The sequence below is a fragment of the Ovis aries genome, chromosome 2 (assembly GCF_016772045.2).
Source record: "Ovis aries strain OAR_USU_Benz2616 breed Rambouillet chromosome 2, ARS-UI_Ramb_v3.0, whole genome shotgun sequence".
NCBI classification, from domain to species: domain Eukaryota; kingdom Metazoa; phylum Chordata; class Mammalia; order Artiodactyla; family Bovidae; genus Ovis; species Ovis aries.
Genome location: NC_056055.1, coordinates 235629529 through 235649323, shown reverse-complemented (window position 1 = coordinate 235649323; position 19795 = coordinate 235629529). Strand labels below are relative to the sequence as shown.

The 19795-nt window shown below is 44.9% G+C and overlaps 1 protein-coding gene across 1 annotated transcript in view; it reads right to left on the bottom strand.

The window, feature by feature from the left end:
* SPOCD1 (SPOC domain containing 1) overlaps positions 1-7685 on the bottom strand; it is a 32918-nt gene extending 25233 nt beyond the window's left edge. Inside the window, exons 1-2 of the mRNA XM_042245003.2 lie at positions 7592-7685; positions 5831-7039 (exon numbers count right to left, since the gene is read on the bottom strand). Coding sequence (XP_042100937.1) covers positions 5831-7000 — 1170 coding nt within the window. The 5' untranslated portion in view covers positions 7001-7039; positions 7592-7685. The remainder of the gene's footprint in view (positions 1-5830; positions 7040-7591) is intronic.
* Between the last annotated feature and the right edge of the window lie 12110 nt (positions 7686-19795).

Below are 19795 nucleotides of genomic sequence, written 5' to 3'. Positions count from 1 at the left end.
ACACCATAGCATATCCTCACTCTGGCAAAAACTGAAGTTTGATAATATCAGGTGTTGGTAAAGATACGGGGCTACTAGAATTTGGCACTGCTGATGGGAGTACAGACTATTTTCAACCATTTTAGACACATCTGGCCCTAAGTTGAAGACATGTACACTCTATAACCTAGCAATTCCACTCCAAGGAATATTCCATGGAGGCATTCTTGCCCATACGTACCAAGAAACATACAAAACTGTTCATCACAGCAGCACCAGAGGTAAAAGCGAAAACCTGCAAACAACCCAAATGCCCACATGGAGTCAAGGAATAAATAAACTGTGCCATATTCATGCAATAGGATACTTGCTGCCAATACCTAGGATCTGTGTGATCTTGGGAAAGTTACTTAACCTCTCTGTGCCTCAGTTTTCTCATTAGTAAAATGAGGATCATACCAGTTATCAACTTCCTAGTGTCAATGCAAGGATTATTATCATTATTCAAGGCTCTGAGAACAGTGCCTGGAAGACAGAAAGCTCTCTCTGTAACCTTTGATGTTGTTAAAGAATCCTTGGTTCCTGTCCTTGAGAGATTCCCTCCTGGTACCTGACCACACTTCAGTCTCTCCAATTCCCTTTAAACAATGTTCAGTTCAGTTGCTCAGTCGGGTCTGACTCTTTGCGACGCCATGGACTGCAGCAGCCAGGCTTCCCTGTCTATTGCCAACTCCTGGAGTTTACTCAAACTCATGTCCATTGAGTCAGTGATGCCATCCAACCATCTCATCCTCTGTCGTCCCCTTCGCCTCCCACCTTCAATCTTTCCCAGCATCAGGGTCTCTTCCAATGAGTCAGCTCTTCACATCAGGTGGCCAAAGTATTGGAGTTTCAGCTTCAACATCAATCCTTCCAATAAATATTCAGGACTGATTTCCTTTAGGATGGACTGGTTTGATCTCCCTGTAGTCCAAGGGACTCTCAAGAGTCTTCTCCAACACCACAGTTCAAAAGCATCAATTCTCTGGTGCTCAGTTTTCTTTATAGACCAACTCTCACATCCATACATGACTACTGGAAAAACCATAGCTTTGACTAGACAGACCTTTTTTGGTAAAGTAATGTCTCTGCTTTTTAATATCTAGGTTTAATACCTAGGTTTTTAATGTCTAGGTTGGTCATAACTTTTCTTCCAAGGAGCAAGTGTCTTTCAATTTCATGGCTGCAGTCACCATCTGCAGTGATTTTGGAGCCCCCCAAAATGGAGCAATGTTATGCTCACTGATCTTTCCCACCTCCTTCCTCCCCTCTGACCCTGTCGCCACTACTGCTCCTCTCCTGCAGTGCTCCAGGCTGCCTCCTCTGTGCTTCTGCGTGTGCTCTGTCCTTCCTGGGATGTTCTTCCTATGTCTTGGCCTGCTGCACACCCACTTTCTTTGCTCAAACCCAGCTCCAACAGCCCCTCCTTCTGCTCCACCCTACCTCCAAGCCTTCCCTCTCACCCCTCCCCAGGGAAGACTCAACTGTCCTCTGGGGATCCAGAACATGCCAGGCTTCTATCTGCATTTCAATTCTGGTTACTTTGTCTCCTCTCCCCTGGACTTTGAGATCCTGGAGGAGCACCCCTGTGTGCTGAACAAATAAAGCTCCATAAAAACCTAAATCCTCTGGACAGACCTAGAGATCATCACACAGAGTGAAGTAAGTCAGAAATAAAAAAACACGTATCATATGATATATGGAATCTAGAAAAATGATACAGATGAACTTATTTGTAAAGCAGAAATAGACACACAAAAGTAGAGATTAAAGTTATGGATACCAAGAGGGGAAGCACTGATGGGATGAACTGGGAGACTGGGTCTGACATACACACACTACTAGGAAAAAAAGAAATAACTATGAGAACCTACTGCAGAGCGCAGGAAACTCTCCTCAGTGCTCTGTGGTGACCTAAGTGGGAAGGAAATCTAAAAGAGAGAGTGTACATATACATATACCTGATTCACTTTGTACAGTAGAAACACAACACTGAAAAGCAATTATACTCCAACAAAAATTAATTTAAAAGAATAAATAAACTGCATTCTCCCTCAAGAGGGAAAAAAGTCTAAATCTCGTAGCTAGGCCTTTGGCAGCTGGGCTCAGGGTACACAGTGGAACTGGATAGGCCGGGATTCAAACGCTGACTCCATCACTTACTTGCTGTGTGACCGTCAGTCAGTCACTTAACTTTTCTGAATCCCAGTTTTCTTAATCAGCAAAATAAGCATATTAACACTGAATTTTCATGCTACTATGAGGATTAAACATGAGGCGATGACCTATGTGAAGCTCCTAGTACATAGTAAGCACTTAAAAGAGCTATTTTTGGGCTGTCCATCTGCTGGAGACATGTGCCTCCCTCACACACAGCCTGATACTTTGTAGCTGCAGACAGGGTACCTGAGCTGAGAGCCTAGTGGGGCAGAGGAGCTGTGTACCTCCTGCACTGTGAAGGGCAGAGCAGGGGCCCCTGGCAGAGCTGCTCATCCCACGCCTCCTGTTATCCCAGCCACAGAGTGGCTCCAGATCTCACTAACCACCCTGGGGATCAAACCGACTTCTCCACCCTCCTCCAAGAATCTCTGCATCAAACCAAAAGAACACAACACAGCCAGCCTCTCACACCAGACTCCCAGTAGTTCTGGGGCCCAGCTGATCCCCCGCACCATTTCACAGAGGAGGCAACTAAGATTCAGAGAAGAGATGTCTCTAAAGTCACTCAGTTGTAAGAAGCAGAGGCTGACCTTGAACCTGTCTATCTGTTCCTGATATGAGCTGAGCGGTCTCCAGGAGAAGGTGCCAGAGTCCTGAGAGGGGATCCAGATCAGCTGGGCACTACACCCACACCTGCCCACACCCTACTCAGCCTTGGCCTCAACCACCTGCCTATCCCTGTCGCAGTACAAGCTCCATTCTTCTTCCGCAGCTGGCACCAGTTGCCATGGCAACCGGCTGTTTGGGATGCTGTGGGATGAGGGACCGTGTCGCAGAGTCAAGGATGGGACTAAAGCAGAGAGCAGCCGTGGGTTGCTTCCCGTCAAGGCGGAAAGGCACCTGCCTCCACCACCAAATTCAAACACCCCCTCAAAACATTGCAGACCCAGGAATCCCACTTCTGGGCATCTGGCCCACATAGATAACCTGAAATGGGGAGAAGCCAGATGCACAGGGGTTCACCTCGGCAGTCCTTGGAGGAGGACAAAGTATAGTCAACAACAGGTAACATTTCTGAGTATTTTTCTTGTACCAGGCACTGTGCTAAATACCGAACATAGGTACATGTCATCTCACCTGCCCCTTACCACTGCCCAGTGAGGTAAGTAATTTATTGCCTCTATTTTACAGATGGGGAAATTATGCTCGGAAAGGTGAGGCCACTTGCCTAGGTCACATTCAGATAGCAGCAAAGCCAGGCCTGAATGCCAATCTGTCAGCCTCTGAGCTTCAGGCTCTTAACTACAGGACAGTGACTAGAAATGAGAAAAGCAAGTCCCAGCCCACCCTCTGGTCCCAGCAGTGCCTGTAGACAGACATGATGCAGCGTTCAGGGAAAGCACAGATTTGCCAACTTGGAAACGTCTTCAAACTCTAAAGCATCTGAAAATCAAAGTACGAGTCCCAAAACAATGAGGCACGGCATGAGCCTACTTATATATAAAAAGGTATGATCAATATAAGATGTTCATATATGTATAGAAGTTCATAAAAAAGGAGACTGGAAGAATGCTAACCATTAACATCAAACAAAGGGCAATTAGGTCAGGAGACACTAAAAGGGATTTCCTCATTCTATGTCAACAAATTCACTGTAAAAACAATTTTTAATACCTAAAAAATCAAGTTATAAATTTTGATCTGCATGGTTCCATTTCTAGGCAAAGAAAAGATATATATGTATATGAAAAAAATGGAAGAAAGGATACATACACCAATATGTCAACAGGAGATAGCTCTGAATGTTGTTGGCATTATGGGGATTTTTATTTCTTCTTTATTTTCTACGATAAACATGTATTTGTTTTTTATTAAAAATTAATGTTTTGAGTGATATTTACACAGATAATGTAATAGTATCTCTAATGTAATTATAGTCCAAATAGTGATAAATCACCACAGGCAGCTGATTGGTTCCTATCCTAGTTCAACTAATTTGCTTGTTTGACCTTGACATACTCACTTCACCCGTCCGAGCCTCAGTGTCTGCATCATTAAAATGGGTATATATCAACAGCATCTTCTCTATAAGGGTGTTAGGAAGACTGAAGATAAGTGCTTGGGAATAGTGCCCAGCATGTAGTAAGCATGCCAGGGGCCTTTACTGCTGCAATGATGGTGGGGAATGCGCGCAAGCAGGCAATGCAGTAAGCTTTCCGGACAGACTGCCTGGGTCTGCATGCTGGCTCTGTCATTTGCCAGCTGTGAGACCTTGGGCCCGTAACCTCACCTCTCTGGGCTTCATGTGAAGACTAAATCAAATGCACTCAGCACACAACAAATATTCTATCAAGGGGATAAAAATTCAACTATGTGACTATGATATATAAAATAGGTAACCAACAAGGAGCTACTACATAAAACAGGAAACTATACTCAGTATTTTGTAATAACCTATAAGTGAAAAGAACATTCAGTTCAGTTCAGTTCAGTTGCTCAGTCGTGTCCGACTCTTTGCGACCCCATGAATCGCAGCACCCCAGGCCTCCCTGTCCATCACCAACTCCCGGAGTTCACTCAGACTCATGGCCATCGAGTCAGTGATGCCATCCAGCCATCTCACCCTCTGTCACCCCCTTCTCCTCCTGCCCCCAATCCCTCCCAGCATCAGAGTCTTTTCCAATGAGTCAACTCTTCAGATGAGGTGGCCAAAGTACTGGAGTTTCAGCTTTGGCATCATTCCCTCCAAAGAAATTCCAGGGCTGATCTCCTTCAGAAGGGACTGGTTGGATCTCCTTGCTGTCCAAGGGACTCCCAAGAGTCTTCTCCAACACCACAGTTCAAAAGCATCAATTCTTCAGTGCTCAGCTTTCTTCACAGTCCAACTCTCACATCCATACATGACCACTGGAAAAACCATAGCCTTGACTAGACGGACCTTTGTTGGCAAAGTAATGTCTCTGCTTTGAAATATGCTATCTAGGTTGGTATATATACATATATATTCAGTTCAGTTCAGTCGCTCAGTTGTGTCCAACTCTTACATATATATAGTTGAATCGCTATGCTGTACATCTGAAACTAACATGATGCTTCAATTTTTAAAAAATTCAACTATGTCAGAAATATACATCAAACAGAGCAATGCCATTTTCTGCCCTTGACATATAAATATATTGACCATGATTATTAATATTAATAGAATGACAATTATTATCATCAATAAAAGAACAATGGAAAGGGAAGCAGTGAATACAGGGAACATGGCTAGGCACTGACTCCCTTGCTGTGTGAGCTTGGGGAAGTTTGTTAACTTCTCTGAGCCTCAGCTTGCCCTGGGAATATAGGGCTAATGCCTATCTCACAGGACTATTGTAACACTCAAGGAAAAGCACATTTAACACAAATAGATTTACCTTGTGCCTTATGCTGTGCTAAGTATGTTATTTCACACCATCATCTCATTTATTCCTCAAAACAACCCCACTAAAGTGGAACTAGTATTCCCTTTTCACACATGAGGAAACAGCTTAAAAAATATTCCAGGGCCACTCAACTAGGAAGTGGGCAGAGATAGGATTTGAAGACACGACTCACTGACACCAAAAGATAACGATGCCTTTCCCATCCCAACCTCTCAGAGTCAACTTACCAGTCTGGGGCCGCTTCCTGGGCTGGATTCTTCTGTTTGGTCCTGGTTGGAGCTGTCTGGCCATCTGTTAGTGCCCTGATCCTGGGCACCAGGCACTGGGTCCATTTTCAACTGTTTAGCACACTTGGAATTTCTCTGCCTCGTGGATGGGCCTGAGCTAGCCTTGCTGGCTACAGGCTCCAGGAAGCTGGAGGGGGTGTCACCAAGTCCCTGCCCTGGCCTCCCCCAAGACACTGGTCGAGCCACGACCTCCAGCTCCTCCTGGTTGTGTGAAGCACCATGGCCATCACCATCGCCAGGCCTCATGATGTGCTCAGCTTCTTGCTGTACTGTGGAAGCCTTTCCAGACCCTCCTGGGCACAGCTCAGGGCTCTGGAGAGGATCCCGGGCAGCTAGCTGAAGTGACAGTCCTCCAGTGGGCACAGGGGAGTTCACAGGGTCCCAGGGGCTGCCTGGCAGGGTCCCACCCCTTACAGTGGGCAAATATTCAAACTTCTCAATCCCTGAGTCACAGTCCACCCAACCTCCACCTGGGTGTCCAGGCCCAGACCCAGTGTCCTTGCAAGAGAGAGGACTGCACGGGCCTCCCAAGGACGCCACGTCAGCACCTCGCAGGGGGCCTTCCACAGCCTGGGGCTTGTTCCCACTAGGGCTCTGACCAAGCTGTAAGAAGCTACCTTCCTGACCCTCTGAGGGGGTCTCAGACTTCCTGCTTTTCTTTCTTGCCCCCACACACCCACTACAAAGATTCCTGGGACAACTTCCTGCTAAGATGTCATGCAGAATAATCTGGACCCTCTTGAAGGCCTGAGCCCTCCCCTGGGTAGGCTCTGTGGGTAGGTGACAGCAGAGCCTGGGGCTGGGCACCAAATTCCAGCTCTGTCCCACAGCTTGCAGCCCCAGGACCACAGGATGGGCCGTGGCCTCTGGGCTACCCCCAGGAGCACCCACTGCCTGGGAGCTGGCACCTTGACCAGACTCTTCCCTGAGGACCCTCTTCCCACTGCCAGCACAAACGGGGTCCCTCGAGCTCTCTCCTGACAGGTCTGGTGCCAGGCCTGACATGGAGCTGGTTTCTTCCATGTCCTCCTGGAAAAGTCCAAGGCTGTTGAGGGGACTGAGAACGGGGTCCTCCGTGCTGGGGCCCACTGGAGCCGCCTCCTGAGACATGTCTGTTTGCCTCCACGGGCCCAGTGCCGAAGGTAGGCCCTGTGAGGAGATAAGAGGGGGGTCTGACCTGCCCGCCCACTCAGGACACCAAGTCAATGGGAACCTCGGAGGCAGCCTCCCTTATAGGTGGCACCTCCAGGGCACCCAGGAACCACTGACATAAGCACCCCAGCGGGACACAGTGCCCCAGATGAGGGAGGGGAGGCCTGTCTCCAAACAGGGTTGAGCTACAGCCACCTTTTATGAGGTCTTCCCCTCTTCCGAGAGTTCACATATTTGCTTGTATGAGCTTTAAAAACAAGTTATCATTTATGAATGATGTACTTCTGTGCATTATTTCATTTCATGCTGCCAGCCACAGGCGAGGAAACTGATATCCAGTGGCTCGCCCAAGGCCACGCGCAGATAAAAAGTGGAAGACACGGGATTCGGCCCCGGAAAAAAAGACCAGCTCTAAATCACTCAGGTTAATTGTCCATCACCCTCACATCAGGCTGCGCCTGAGAGACATTCCCAATTACGTTCCCAGCCTGACCAGGCAGTCTCCCACCGCTCAGGGAACCCAGAACCCACCAACCCACTCGCTCTCACCTGGGGTCTGGGGTCTCTGGGCTCCCCTTCTCGGGGTTCGACACCCAGGGGAAAAGGGGCTGAGATCACATGATGCGGAGAGCCCCCGAGGGATGGGGGCGGAGTCTGTTGATACGCCAAGGGCGGGACCTCGGGCGTGCTGGCGTCGCTGCTCCGGCAGAGGGCGCCCTCTCCCACCCAAGGGCTTCCGGGAGGAAGTGCCTGGCGAGAAAGGGCCTTGAATGCCTGCGTGAGAGTTTCATCTTGATCCTACGGCAATGGGGCGTTACTGAAAGCACCTGAACCTCTAGAGGAGTATCAGAATCAGATCTACATTTTTTTCTCAATTATTTATTTTAATTATTGTTGTCTCAAATATAATTTATGTAGATGAACACGCAACACCCAACCCCAACAGAAAGGTTAGAAATTAAAACCTAAAAGTGTCCTCTCACTTGCCCAGCTCTTGAGAACAACTTTCTTTCTTTTTTTATTCATGTGATTATGAATAATATACTCATACTTCTATTCCTTGGTTTATTAATGTCTTTGTTGTTCAGTCGCTCAGTTGTGTTCCTCTCTTTGCCACCCCATGGACTGCAGCTCGCCAGGCTAACAGTGTTGATTGACTAACTGCTGTGTGATTTCATTACCGATCCTTCCTGTTTGCTCCTCCCAGTTTTTGTCTTTTATATTTACATATATTTTTTGGTTTTCGACTAGTTGCTATTACAGTCGTCCCTTTGCTTGGAGAATTCAGTTCTCCAGTTCTCAGGCACACCAGAATTCTGGAATGCTCAAGTCCCTTATACCAAATGGCATAGCCATTGTATGTAATCTATGTACATCCTCCCCAATACTTGTCATCTCTAGACTTGTATAATTCCTTGTACACTGTAAATGCTGTATGACTATCTTGCATGTGCTTAAGAAATCCAAATTTTGCTTTTGGAGTCTTTCTTGAAATTTAAAAAAAAAAAAAAATTCCATCTGGAACTACCCTGGTGGTCCAGTGGCTAAGATTCCACACTCCCAATGCAGGGGGCCTGGGTTTGATCCTTAGTCAGGGAACTAGATCCCACATGCAATAACTAAGAGTTCACAGGCTGCAACTAAAGATCGTGCATGCCACAACTAAGACTCAGTGCAGCCAAATAAATATATATATCTTTTTTAAAAGAAATGTTGCTGACTTTTTAAAATAATTAATTTATTCCTGGCTGCTCTGGGTCTTGATTGCGCAGGCTTTCTCTAGTTGTCGTGTGTTAGTGGCTCAGTCATGTCCAACTCTTTGCAAAACCATTGACTGTAGCCTGCCAGGCTCCTCTGTCCATGGGATTCTTCAGGCAAGAACACTGGAGTGGGTTACCATTCCCTCCTCCAGGGGATCTTCCCCACCCAGGGATAGAACCCGTGTCTCCTGCTTTGGCAGGTGGATTCTTTACCACTGAGCCACCAGGGAAGCCCCATTTATAACATTATACTATGTAAGTACTTTCACTGTAGAACTAGAGATTTGACTGAGAGGTAGATGAAATTCCCCAGCATGAAACTTGTGCCATGTGAGACCACAAGAAGCTTCCAGTCAATGGGATTACTACATTCAGTTAGAATTAATACATTTAAATATTGGCTTGACCAAAAAGTTCATACAGGTTTCCATACGATGTTATGAAAAAACCCGAACAAAGTTTTTAGCCAATCCAATAAAGATGTTGGATGTTAAAGACATGATGTTGAATTTAGAAAGCAAGAAAATGTTAATGAAGGAAATAGAGTGCTGGGTATATGGAAACTCTCTGTACCAATCTTCATTTTTTCCCCTCCAAATCTAAAACTCTTCTAGAAAATAAAATCTAAGGGGAAAAAAAGGAAGCTGTAGTGTGATCTATATTGAAAACTCTAATTATATGGCCGTCAAGGTCACAAATGAGGTTAAGAGGTGAGATTGGATGTTACCAATGACCACAATTACTGCTCTAAAGAAAAATTTTTGAAGATGACTTCACCCTGTGGAATATCCTGGTCATGATGGCAGAGACATGGACCAGGGCCATTAAGACCAAGTAGACTATTTTTCTGGCCCATTTAGATAATGAAAGTCTCCCACAGTTGGACAAGGAAAGGAGAAGCAGAGGTATCACATGGCATAGAGGATAAAAGGGCAATGGTGACTGATAACAAATAGTGCTACTTCAAGCCAAGGTTTCCATACGTTGTTACAGAAAAACCCGAATGAACTTTTTAGCCTATCCAATATCTCAAAGACATGATGTTGAATTTAAAAAGCAAACATATGTTAATGAGGGAAACTGAGGGCTGGGTATGTGGTCTATATCCTTAACCTATATTAATCCTATGTTTACCTCTTTTAATTTACTTTTAGTAAATTGGTTTAAAAACCCAGCAGGTCTCACTGTCTCCTGATATTCTAAATGTCTTGTCATACAAAGTGATCAAGGTAAAGTTTTGCCCGGTTTTGGCCCAATGCCCTTTACTGAATTGTGTGCTGATTCCTCTACTGATTCATGACGTCTCTGACGTATACCTTGTTCCCAGTAACGCCTGGGTTTATTTCTGGATTCTTTGTTCTGTTCTAGTGATCAAGTTGTCTATTCCTAACTAATATGCCATTATTTTAATACTATGGTCTTGTGATAACATCTTGATACCTCGGGGGCAAGTCCTATCCCCTACTTGGTTCCTATTTTTCATAACTGTCTTAGCTGTCTACATACCTTTATTCTTTCATATGAATGGTAGAACCATTTTTTCAAGTTCCCTGAAGAATTCTGTTTGGAATTATACTAAAATTTCATTTAATGTACAGATTGGAGGTATAACTGAATATGTATAATACTGAATCTTCTAACCTATAAATTTGATTTATTTCTCTCCATACTTTCTATTCAATTTTGTGATTTTTCTCCACCAAAACATTGTGCATTTTTATTAAGTTATTTTGTGCTCTGTAATCTTTGTTACTTTTTTCTTCTTACTTTTCCACTTGTTTATTACCAGTGAAAAAGAAGACAGTTATATTTTGTGAACTGTGTATCCAGAAATTTTGCTGAACTCTCTCATTAATTGTAATAATTTTTCTATTGGTTTCTTGTAATTATATGTAACTGTATGATCATTAGGTCTGAAAATAATAACAATTTCATCTTGTATTGCATTAGAGTTATAGTTCCCTTCTTTATTTGATATCTTCTATTTAGCCTGCATTTTCATTATATGTCATATTTCTTTTTCTAATCTTCTTGCATTGTGTAGCACTTGTAGTGCCATTTTGAATAGACGCATGGGAATTTTTTTTTTTTTTTTTTACTTAAATGGTAAATTTCTAAAGTTTCGCAATATTTGCTGTAGACTTTTGGTGAAGTGAAGTGAAGTGAAGTCTTTCAGTCATGTCCAACTCTTTGCGACCCCATGGACTGTAGCCTACCAGGCTTCTCTGACCATGGGATTTTCCAGGCAAGAGTACTGGAGTGGGTTGCCATTTCCTTCTCCAGGGGATCTTCCCGACCCAGGGATCGAACCCAGGTCTCCCACATTGCAAGCAGATGCTTTACTTTCTGAGCCACCAGGGAAGACTTTTGGTAGATAATATATATTACATTAAGGACATTCCCTTCTGTTACTATCACTAAATACTTTTTTCACTAATGAGGCAAATTTTTGCTCCACATCTTTTGATACCTTTCTACCTAAAACAATGCAATAAAATGCATTGATAGCATTTTCTAATGTTGAACCATCTTTGCATTACTAATACAGTCCTTAGCGAAGTATGATTTAAAAAAAAATAAACACCACCACATTTGATTTAATACAGTTTAGTAGGGTTTTTGCATCTCTGTTTAGAAGAACGATAGCATAAAGATTTATTTCCTTATTCTGCCTTCTCTGGTTTTAGTGTCCAGTTTGTACTAGTCTTATAATATGAATCAGGTAATTTTTTTATAGCATCTTTTATAGCATTGTGTGAAGATTTTCTACTCCTTATAACACTTGGTGAAATTCACTGGAAAATTATGTGGTGCCACTGGCCCATGAGACATTTTACTACTAGCTTGATTTATTAAATGACTCTTGGTCTATTCAGTTCTTTTTCTTTTTGAACCAATTTTAGTAGTTTATGTTTTATGTCTATCTTATCTAGGTTTTCAAATTTATTTATTTACTTATTTTTACATGTGCTCCCCATCCAGAACCCCCCTCCCACCTCCGTCCCCATCCCATCCCTCTGGGTCATCCCAGAGCAACATCCTTGAGCACCCTGTCTCATGCATCAAATCTGGACCAGCAATTCGCTTCACATATGATAATATACACGTTTCAACACTACCCTCTCAAATCATCCCACCCTCGCCTTCTCCCACAGAGTCCAAAAGACTGTTCTTTACATCTGTGTCTCTTTTGCTGTCTCACATATAGGGTCATCGTTCCCATATTTCTAAATTCCATATATATGCATTAATATACTGTATTGGTGTTTTTCTTTCTGACTTACTTCACTCTGTATAATAGGCTCCAGTTTCATCCACCTCATTAGAACTGATTCAAATGTATTCTTTTTAATGGCTGAGTAATATTCCATTGTGCATATACCACAGCTTTCTTATCCATTCATCTGCTGATGGACATCTAGGTTGCTTCCATGTCCTGGCTATTATAAATAGTGCTGCAATGAACATTGGGGTACACATGTCTCTTTCAATTCTGGTTTCCTCAGTGTGTATGCCCAGCAGTGGGATTGCTGGGTCGTATGGCAGTTCTATTTCCAGTTTTTTAAGGAATCTCCACACTGTTCTGCATAGTGGCTGTACTAGTTTGCATTCCCCCCAACAGTGTAAGAGGTTTCCTTTTTCTCTGCACCCTCTCCAGCATTTATTGTTTGTAGACTTTCTGATAGCAGCGTAGGTTTTCAAAGTTGTTCATAGTCTGGCACAAAGTTGTTCATAGTATTCCCATGAGTCAAAGAAAAATCTCTGTTGTATCAGAGTTATAATCCACTTTTCATTCCTAATACTGTTTATTCGTGCTTTTCCTCTTTCTCTCTCTCTCTCCTGATCAGTCTTTCTATGTTTTGTTTTGTTTAAGAATTAGATTTTTGTTCATTTTCTCTGGGCTTTTGTTTTGGTTTTGCCATTATATTTTCTATTTCATTACCTTCTGCTCTTTCTCTCATTATGTAATTTCTTCTGCTTCCTTTGGGTTACTATTGTTCTTTAAATTCCTTCTCTTTTTATAACTTTTAAAAAAATATTTGTTTATTTGGCTGCACCAGGTCTTCGTTTCGGCACGTAGGATCTTTTGTTTGCAGTGTGTGAGATCTTGTTCCCTGACCGAGGATTAAACCCAGACCCTCTACACTGGGAGCATGGAGTCTTAGCCACTGGACCACCAGGGAAGTCTCCTTTTAATTCCTTCTTAACCTGAAACTTCAGTCTTTTTTCTTTTAAAATAAATTATTTATTTGTAATTGGAGGATAATTGCTTTAAAATGTTATGTTAGTTTCTGTCATTACATCAACATGAATCAGCCATAGGTATACACATGTCCCCTCCCTCTTGAACCTCTCCGTAAGCCCTACTCCATCCCGCCCCTCCAGGTTGTCACATAGCACCAGGCTGAGCTCCCTGTGTCACAGGACAGATTCCCACTGGCTCTCTATTTCACATAAGGTAATATATTTCAGTGCTACTCTCTCAATCCAGTCCACTCTCTCCTTCCCTCACTGAGTCCACAAGTTTGTTCTCTCTGTCTGTGTCTCTATTGTTGCTCTGCAAATAGTTTCATCAGCACCATTTTTCTAGATTCCATATATATTCGTTAGTATATGATGTTTGTTCTTCTCTTTCTGTATAACTTCACTCTGTATAACAGACTCTAGGTTCATCCACCTTAGTAGAACTGACTCAAATTCGTACCTTTTATGGCAGGGTGATATTCCATTGTATATGTGTACCACAACTTCTTTATCCATTCATCTGTCGATGGACACCTAAGTTGCTTCTATATCCTGGCTATTATCCATGTTAGGGATCTAGGTTGTCCGTTCCTGTATCAAAATCTAATGCCTGATGATCAGAAGTAAAGTTGAGGTGGTCATGCCGCACTGTGCATTTTAATTGTACATTTGCATCTGGCAGCGGGCTTTAAATCAGAATCTTCAGAACAGGTGAATGTTGATGTTCATCACTGAAGCCCATCTGTGCTCCCAAGTGTTTGTGCCAACTTACACTCCCACCAGTCATTAGGAGAAACCCCCTAAAGACTCTGCATCCTAATAGGTGCTATTTTTTCACTTCTTAATGACCACTTTCTTTTTAATTTTATTTTAATTTATTTTATTGAAGTATAGTTGGAGTATAGTTGTGTTTATTTCTGCTGTACAGCAAAGTGACTCAGTTATACATAGATATATATATAATACACTCTTTTTAAATATTCTTTTCCATTATAGTTTATCAAAGGACATGGAGTATAGTTCCCTGTGCTATTGTTCGTTCTGCATATAATAGCTTGCTTCTGCTAATCCAAGCTCCCAATGCATCCCTCCTCCGCTCTCCTCTTGGCAACCACAAGTCTGCTCTGTATGTCTGTGAGTCTGTTTCTGTTTCATAGATAGGTTCTTGCATTTTTGACCACTTTCTAATTCTTAGTACCCTGCCTCTCACTCACTTTCTCTCTCTCCTTCTTCTTCTTTCTTTCCTGCAATAAATATGTGTTTGGGGCATATATTTCTTTTCCATTTTTAAGGAAAAACAAATCTTTCGTATTTTCAGGGAGTTGTTTGTTGAGAGTGTCATTTGCTACAGAAGGGCCTGGAAATATATCTATATATATATATTTTTTTTTCTTTTTTCGACCAACCTACATGTAGAATCTTAGTCCCAACTAGTGATTGAACCCATGCCCCCTGCATTGGGATCACAGTCTTAACCACTGGACCACCAGGGAAGTCCAAACATGGAAATATAAAGACTAAATAAGGAAGGGCCCATCGTGTTACACATGTGGAATCTGAAGTATGACACGAATGAACTTATTTATGAAACAGACTCTCACACACAGAGAGAAAACAAACTTTTGGTTATCAAAGGGGAAGAGGGTGGTGGGGGATAAATTAGTTTGGGATTAGCAGATACAAACTACTATACATAAAATAAAGAGACAACAAGGCACTGCTGTATAGCACAGGGAAATATATTCAATTTCCTGTAAAAAGCTGTAATGAAAAAGAACAAGAAAGAGCCTAACATGGAGCCCAGGGGCATTGGTGACTCTAGCATGGGAATGACAGAAGGGAATGAAGCAGGAGGTTTGCTAGCAAAAGGAAGGGGAGGACTGCAAGGTCAAAGGGAGAGGACTTCCAGGAAAAGGAGCATTGAGTTTATGGCCAAATGAGAAGGAGCCAGGGAAGAGGGGATGATGGAGACACAGGAGCAAGAGCTAGCTCAGTGTTGAGAGCATATGGGCATTACAGCTCTCTCCTTTTGTACAAAGAGCACTCACTTTAGAGCTGAACAGACATAGGTTCAAATCCCAGGACTGCCATTTGAAAGGGAGACAACACACTTATCAGAGAGGTGTGAGACTCATGGAGCACCTAGACCAGTAGCCACTCAATGCTCAGTGGTTCTTTCCCTCCCTTCCTTCTTCCCAAATGTCTGAAGCCCAGACTAGGTTTGGAAGCTGGGAGGTGACCCTCGGCCAAGTGGGCTGCAAGGGCAGAAATTTCCTGCCTCAGAGGAAGGAAGAGGGATGGGGAGAGCTAAGGCCGGGAGCCCAGCCCGGGAGAAGCAAAGGGGCTCCTGGGAACCAGGGAGAGGCAGCGTGCTGATGGGGGAGACCTTGGTGCTGTATGTTTGGCAGGGAAACTGCCACTGATTGAGGGCTTGGGGGCTGGGCCTTCCTGGCTGGGCACCAGCCGAGTGAGTGGATGTGGAACCCCAACACAAAGGGCTTTGTCTTCCTGGCCCAAGAGGTGCCATCTCCGCTCCCAGCCTGCAGCCAGCCGGCGTGGCCCAAGCTGGCTTCCTGCCCCACCTGCCCCTCCTCCTGCATCTCCATCTCCGTGTCCTGAGGTCCATCCACCAAGTCCTCCCAGGCAGAAACCTAAAAGTCAACGACCTCTCATCAGCCATAAGGTCTACCAGCCCCACCTATCCCTGTGCTTCTCCTAGCAGTTCCAGGGCTGGGGACCTTCCCCAGGCACCAGGCAGCTCTCCGCTGGCAGGATTCCCTCCAGTCAATTACTCGACAGGCTGGGCTTTGACTGTCCCATACCCCTCTGGCCACCACACCAGAGGCTACTACAAATTCAACTAGCGGGAAGGTCTCAGTCTTCACTCCCTGAGATGGGCTGATTTTTGTCAGTCAGCTTCTCCAGCTGCTGGGGAGGGGCAGAGAGGACAAAGTTTCTTTTCCATGGATACCTTTGTGCATTTTTTTCAATTCTGGCTTCTCAATCTGTGGGACCCAGGGAAAGAAGGGAGGTAAACTCATGACAGCAGAACAGATGTCCCTGGGAACTAAGCTTCCCCAGAGGCACCCCCTGCACGGTCAGTCCCAGGCTGGCTTCCACCAGCCAGCAGCAGCAGAAGTCAGTGGGGCGGCTCGCTCAGAGGTCACCGTGCCGTCCCCCTCCACTGAACCTGGCCTGCACAGGCCTCTGGCTCACCATCGCACTACCTCCTCCCAGCTTCCTCGATTTGCTGAAGGACGAGTTGTTGACTTAAGAACTGGAAACCAGAAGCAAACCCTCTGGGCCCCAGGCAAGAGACTCTGGAACACAAGGCGTCAGCTCTGTGTCCCGAGGCACGGACTCATCTGAGGACAGGCACCATGGGACTTTGCTGAGGCTGCCAGCTGCTGGGACCCCAGCCCCTGGGACCTCCTCTTTGACTCAAGGTCATGCCCTGTACACTGTGAACTCTGCAATCCTGGCCAAGGTTGCTGGGCACTGCCGGACCTCTGACTGAGCCCTCCTAAGATGTTCCTGAACCTGGCTGCCCCTCTAAGTTCCGGGCCGAGGCCGAAGGTTCGGGATTTCCTGTGCCTCTGAGCTCCTAGCAGCAGAGGCAATCGCTGGTCAGACACTCCAAGGCTCCTGATCCTCAGCCTGCAGGGTCGTGGACAGACACAGCCAACAATAAACCAGGGCCATGGCCGCTGCAGGTGGACATGCTTGTGTTTATGCAAAGCTACTGGCACCTTGCCCAAGGCTGCTGATGCACACACACATCATATCAACGTGACTGCTTATCATTGCCGACCTTCGTCACCTGGCTGAGGTCGCATTTGTCAAGTTTCTCCACTGGCAAGGCTTCTCCGCACCTCTCCTATCCCCCTCCCACCCCCGGTACTCTTAAGAAGGCAGCCACTGTGTGCAACCCACACGTAAACAGTGGGGAGTTATGCTCTACTCCTTGAGGGCAGAATGTCTACGTAAATTATTTGGAATTCTGCATGGGAGGTTTTTCTCTCCTTAATCATTTATTTATATCATTTATTCAATCATGTATTTGTAATCAGTAAGAACTCATGGGTATTTATTGTGTGCTATGGGTTGTAATCCAATGCTACTTTATTTTCTTTTGTTGCTCAAACTGTTTCAGTTTTGGTCACTGGGAGCTCTTTCAATTGGCTCCCGTGTCCCTTTGACATTTGACACAGCCCCATTATTATGTGTGTGTGTGCGTGTGTGTCAGGGGGCAGGTATATTTTCTACCTCCTTGGAGACTTTTGATGTCAGTTATCAGATGCGGCTGAGACTCAGAATGATCCCACCCCGCTTTTTCACTCGCCCCAGCCACTTGCTACTACGCCTCTGACTATGAGAGACCTCGGAGTAGCTGGACAAACTGAACTTGGGACCCTGCCCTTTCCTGCCTCCCCAGTCATTGCCCTGCAGAAACAATGCCCTTTCCCCTGGCTGAGTCTGTCTGCCAGTTTCGGCCCCAGAAAAGCTTGGTGACCATAGTGACGTAATTGCTTTCCTCAGTGTGCGTGAATAAACATATTTAAAGAACAAAACAAAATAAAAATTCTGCTTCCCTATGATCTTTGCAACCTACCTTATCGTCTTCATTCCTGAATGTCAGATAAATGTTCTTTTGCTGGAAACTGTTTTTATGACCTGCCCTCCCATCTGGTCACGGTGGCCATCAAGGTCTTTGGAATCAACCAGACTCAGATTTCAATCCAAGTGGCCCTGGGCAGTCACTTGACCTCTCAATGCCTCAGTATTCTCATTTGTAAAAGACAGATAATAATAGCCTCCAAATAGCTACCACTAAATGAGCCCCTGATCCATGAATTAGGTGGTAACTTACTAAATGCATTTAATACTCCTAACATACATAGTAGGTGCTCAATAAATGGAAGCTATTACTACTGTTACTAGTGGGAATCTTCCTTTGTCTTCCTCTCCACAGTCTCTCCTTCAAATCCATCATCTACTCTACAGCTCAGACATGGTGGTATCACTCTTCCACTCACAATCTTTCCAGAAACCAGAATCTTTCCAGAACCACTCCGCATCCTGGGATTGACAATCTTACAGAATCTGTGTTGCTTAAGGACCTGGCCTCATCTTCCTTGTCAACCTAAATCCCACCAGACTCTTAACTGTTCCCCAAACAGGCCTTGCACTTCAAATGTCCTTGCCTTTGCCTGTGTTGTTCCCTCTGCCCAAAATGCTCTTCCAGGCTGTCTTATCTGGAGACTGCCAGGTTGGAAAGAGTGTGGACTTAGAATCCCACAAAACTGCGTGTGATCTTCATTTGGACCCTGGCTCTGCAGCTTATCAGCCGTGTAGCCTCGAGCAAATTCTTTAACCTCCTTGAGTCTCATTTTCCTTACTTATAAAATGATGATAATAATATAGTCATTTCATAGGAACGTTGTAAAGATTTCAGTAGATGATCTACATGAAGCATTTCGCGTAATGGCCAGCACACAGAAAATGCTTAATAAATGCTCCCTGTCTCTCTCTAACTAAAATCAGGCAGCCAGGAGTTGCCTGCTCTGCTTATTGATGGATTCAAGGCTAAAAATAGAACTGCAGCCTTGGGGAGTAGGTCCTTCCAGAACTGGGAATTGATGCCCTTGGTACCACGGATGGAGAAGGAGCTTGCCTTTCCCTCTGGGGGCTGCTCAGAGAAACACAAATCTTAGTGCCTCCGGCCTTTCTCCATTATTTCCAGGGCAGGCCTGTGGAGGCTGGACCAGCCCAGGCTGACAAGCTCTCCTAGTAGCGAGCTCTGCGGTCCCACAAGCTGGCTTCTAATTCCTGCCTTGCCATTTACTGGCTCTGTGACCTTGGGATGACAACTTGCTGTCTCTGAGAATCATTGTCAGTGCTAGCCTGGGAAACTGACAATGGTAACCTAGTTCGTAAAAACAAATGGGCTTCCCTGGGGGCTCACATGGTAAAGAATCTGCCTGCAATGTGGGAGACCTGGGTTCAATCCCTGGTTTGGGAAGATCAGTGGAGGAGGGCATGGCAACCCACTCTAGTATTCTTGCCTGGAGAGGAGCCTGGCAGGCTACAGTCCATGGGGTCTGTAAAAACACAGCTTACCACACACAGAGGCCTTGAAGCCAATGACTGCCAGCTCTAGGACTTTGGGTAATGACTCCCCTGTCTGAGACTCAGTTTCCATATCTCTGAGATAGGCACAGTAGTTTTGACCCTACAAGGCTTGTCATATGGGTCTAGAGAAGCCAGGGACGGCAGCTGCTGACAGCAGTGGCACCTGATGGGAACCTGAGTTATCCAATGGTGCATTTTCCCACCTGAGAGTTGTAAGGAGCTGAGACAGAAATTTATTTGAGCTATTTGTAGCTATTGATCCACCAGCCTTGGAAAATGCAAAGAAATGCATCCAACAGAAAAACACTTGTCTTTTGCTGCTAACAGGCGAGTCCTGCCAGTGAAGGGACCACTTGTGTGTGATCGACTTCCCCTGCTGTCGGCTTATGCTCCGGGCGAGTTGTCTTGTCTCCCAGAACAAGATGCTGACTTAACAAAAGCAGATCCTGCATTGCAGACAGGAGCCCCCATTTTCCCTTCTGTAGTAGTAGTCTTGTTTTGGTATTGTTTTGTTTATTCTTTTTTTTTTTTTTTTGGCTGCGCCAAGTCTTCATTGAAGCACACAGCATCTTCAATCTTCATTTCAGCATACAGGCTCCTTTGTTGTGACATGTGG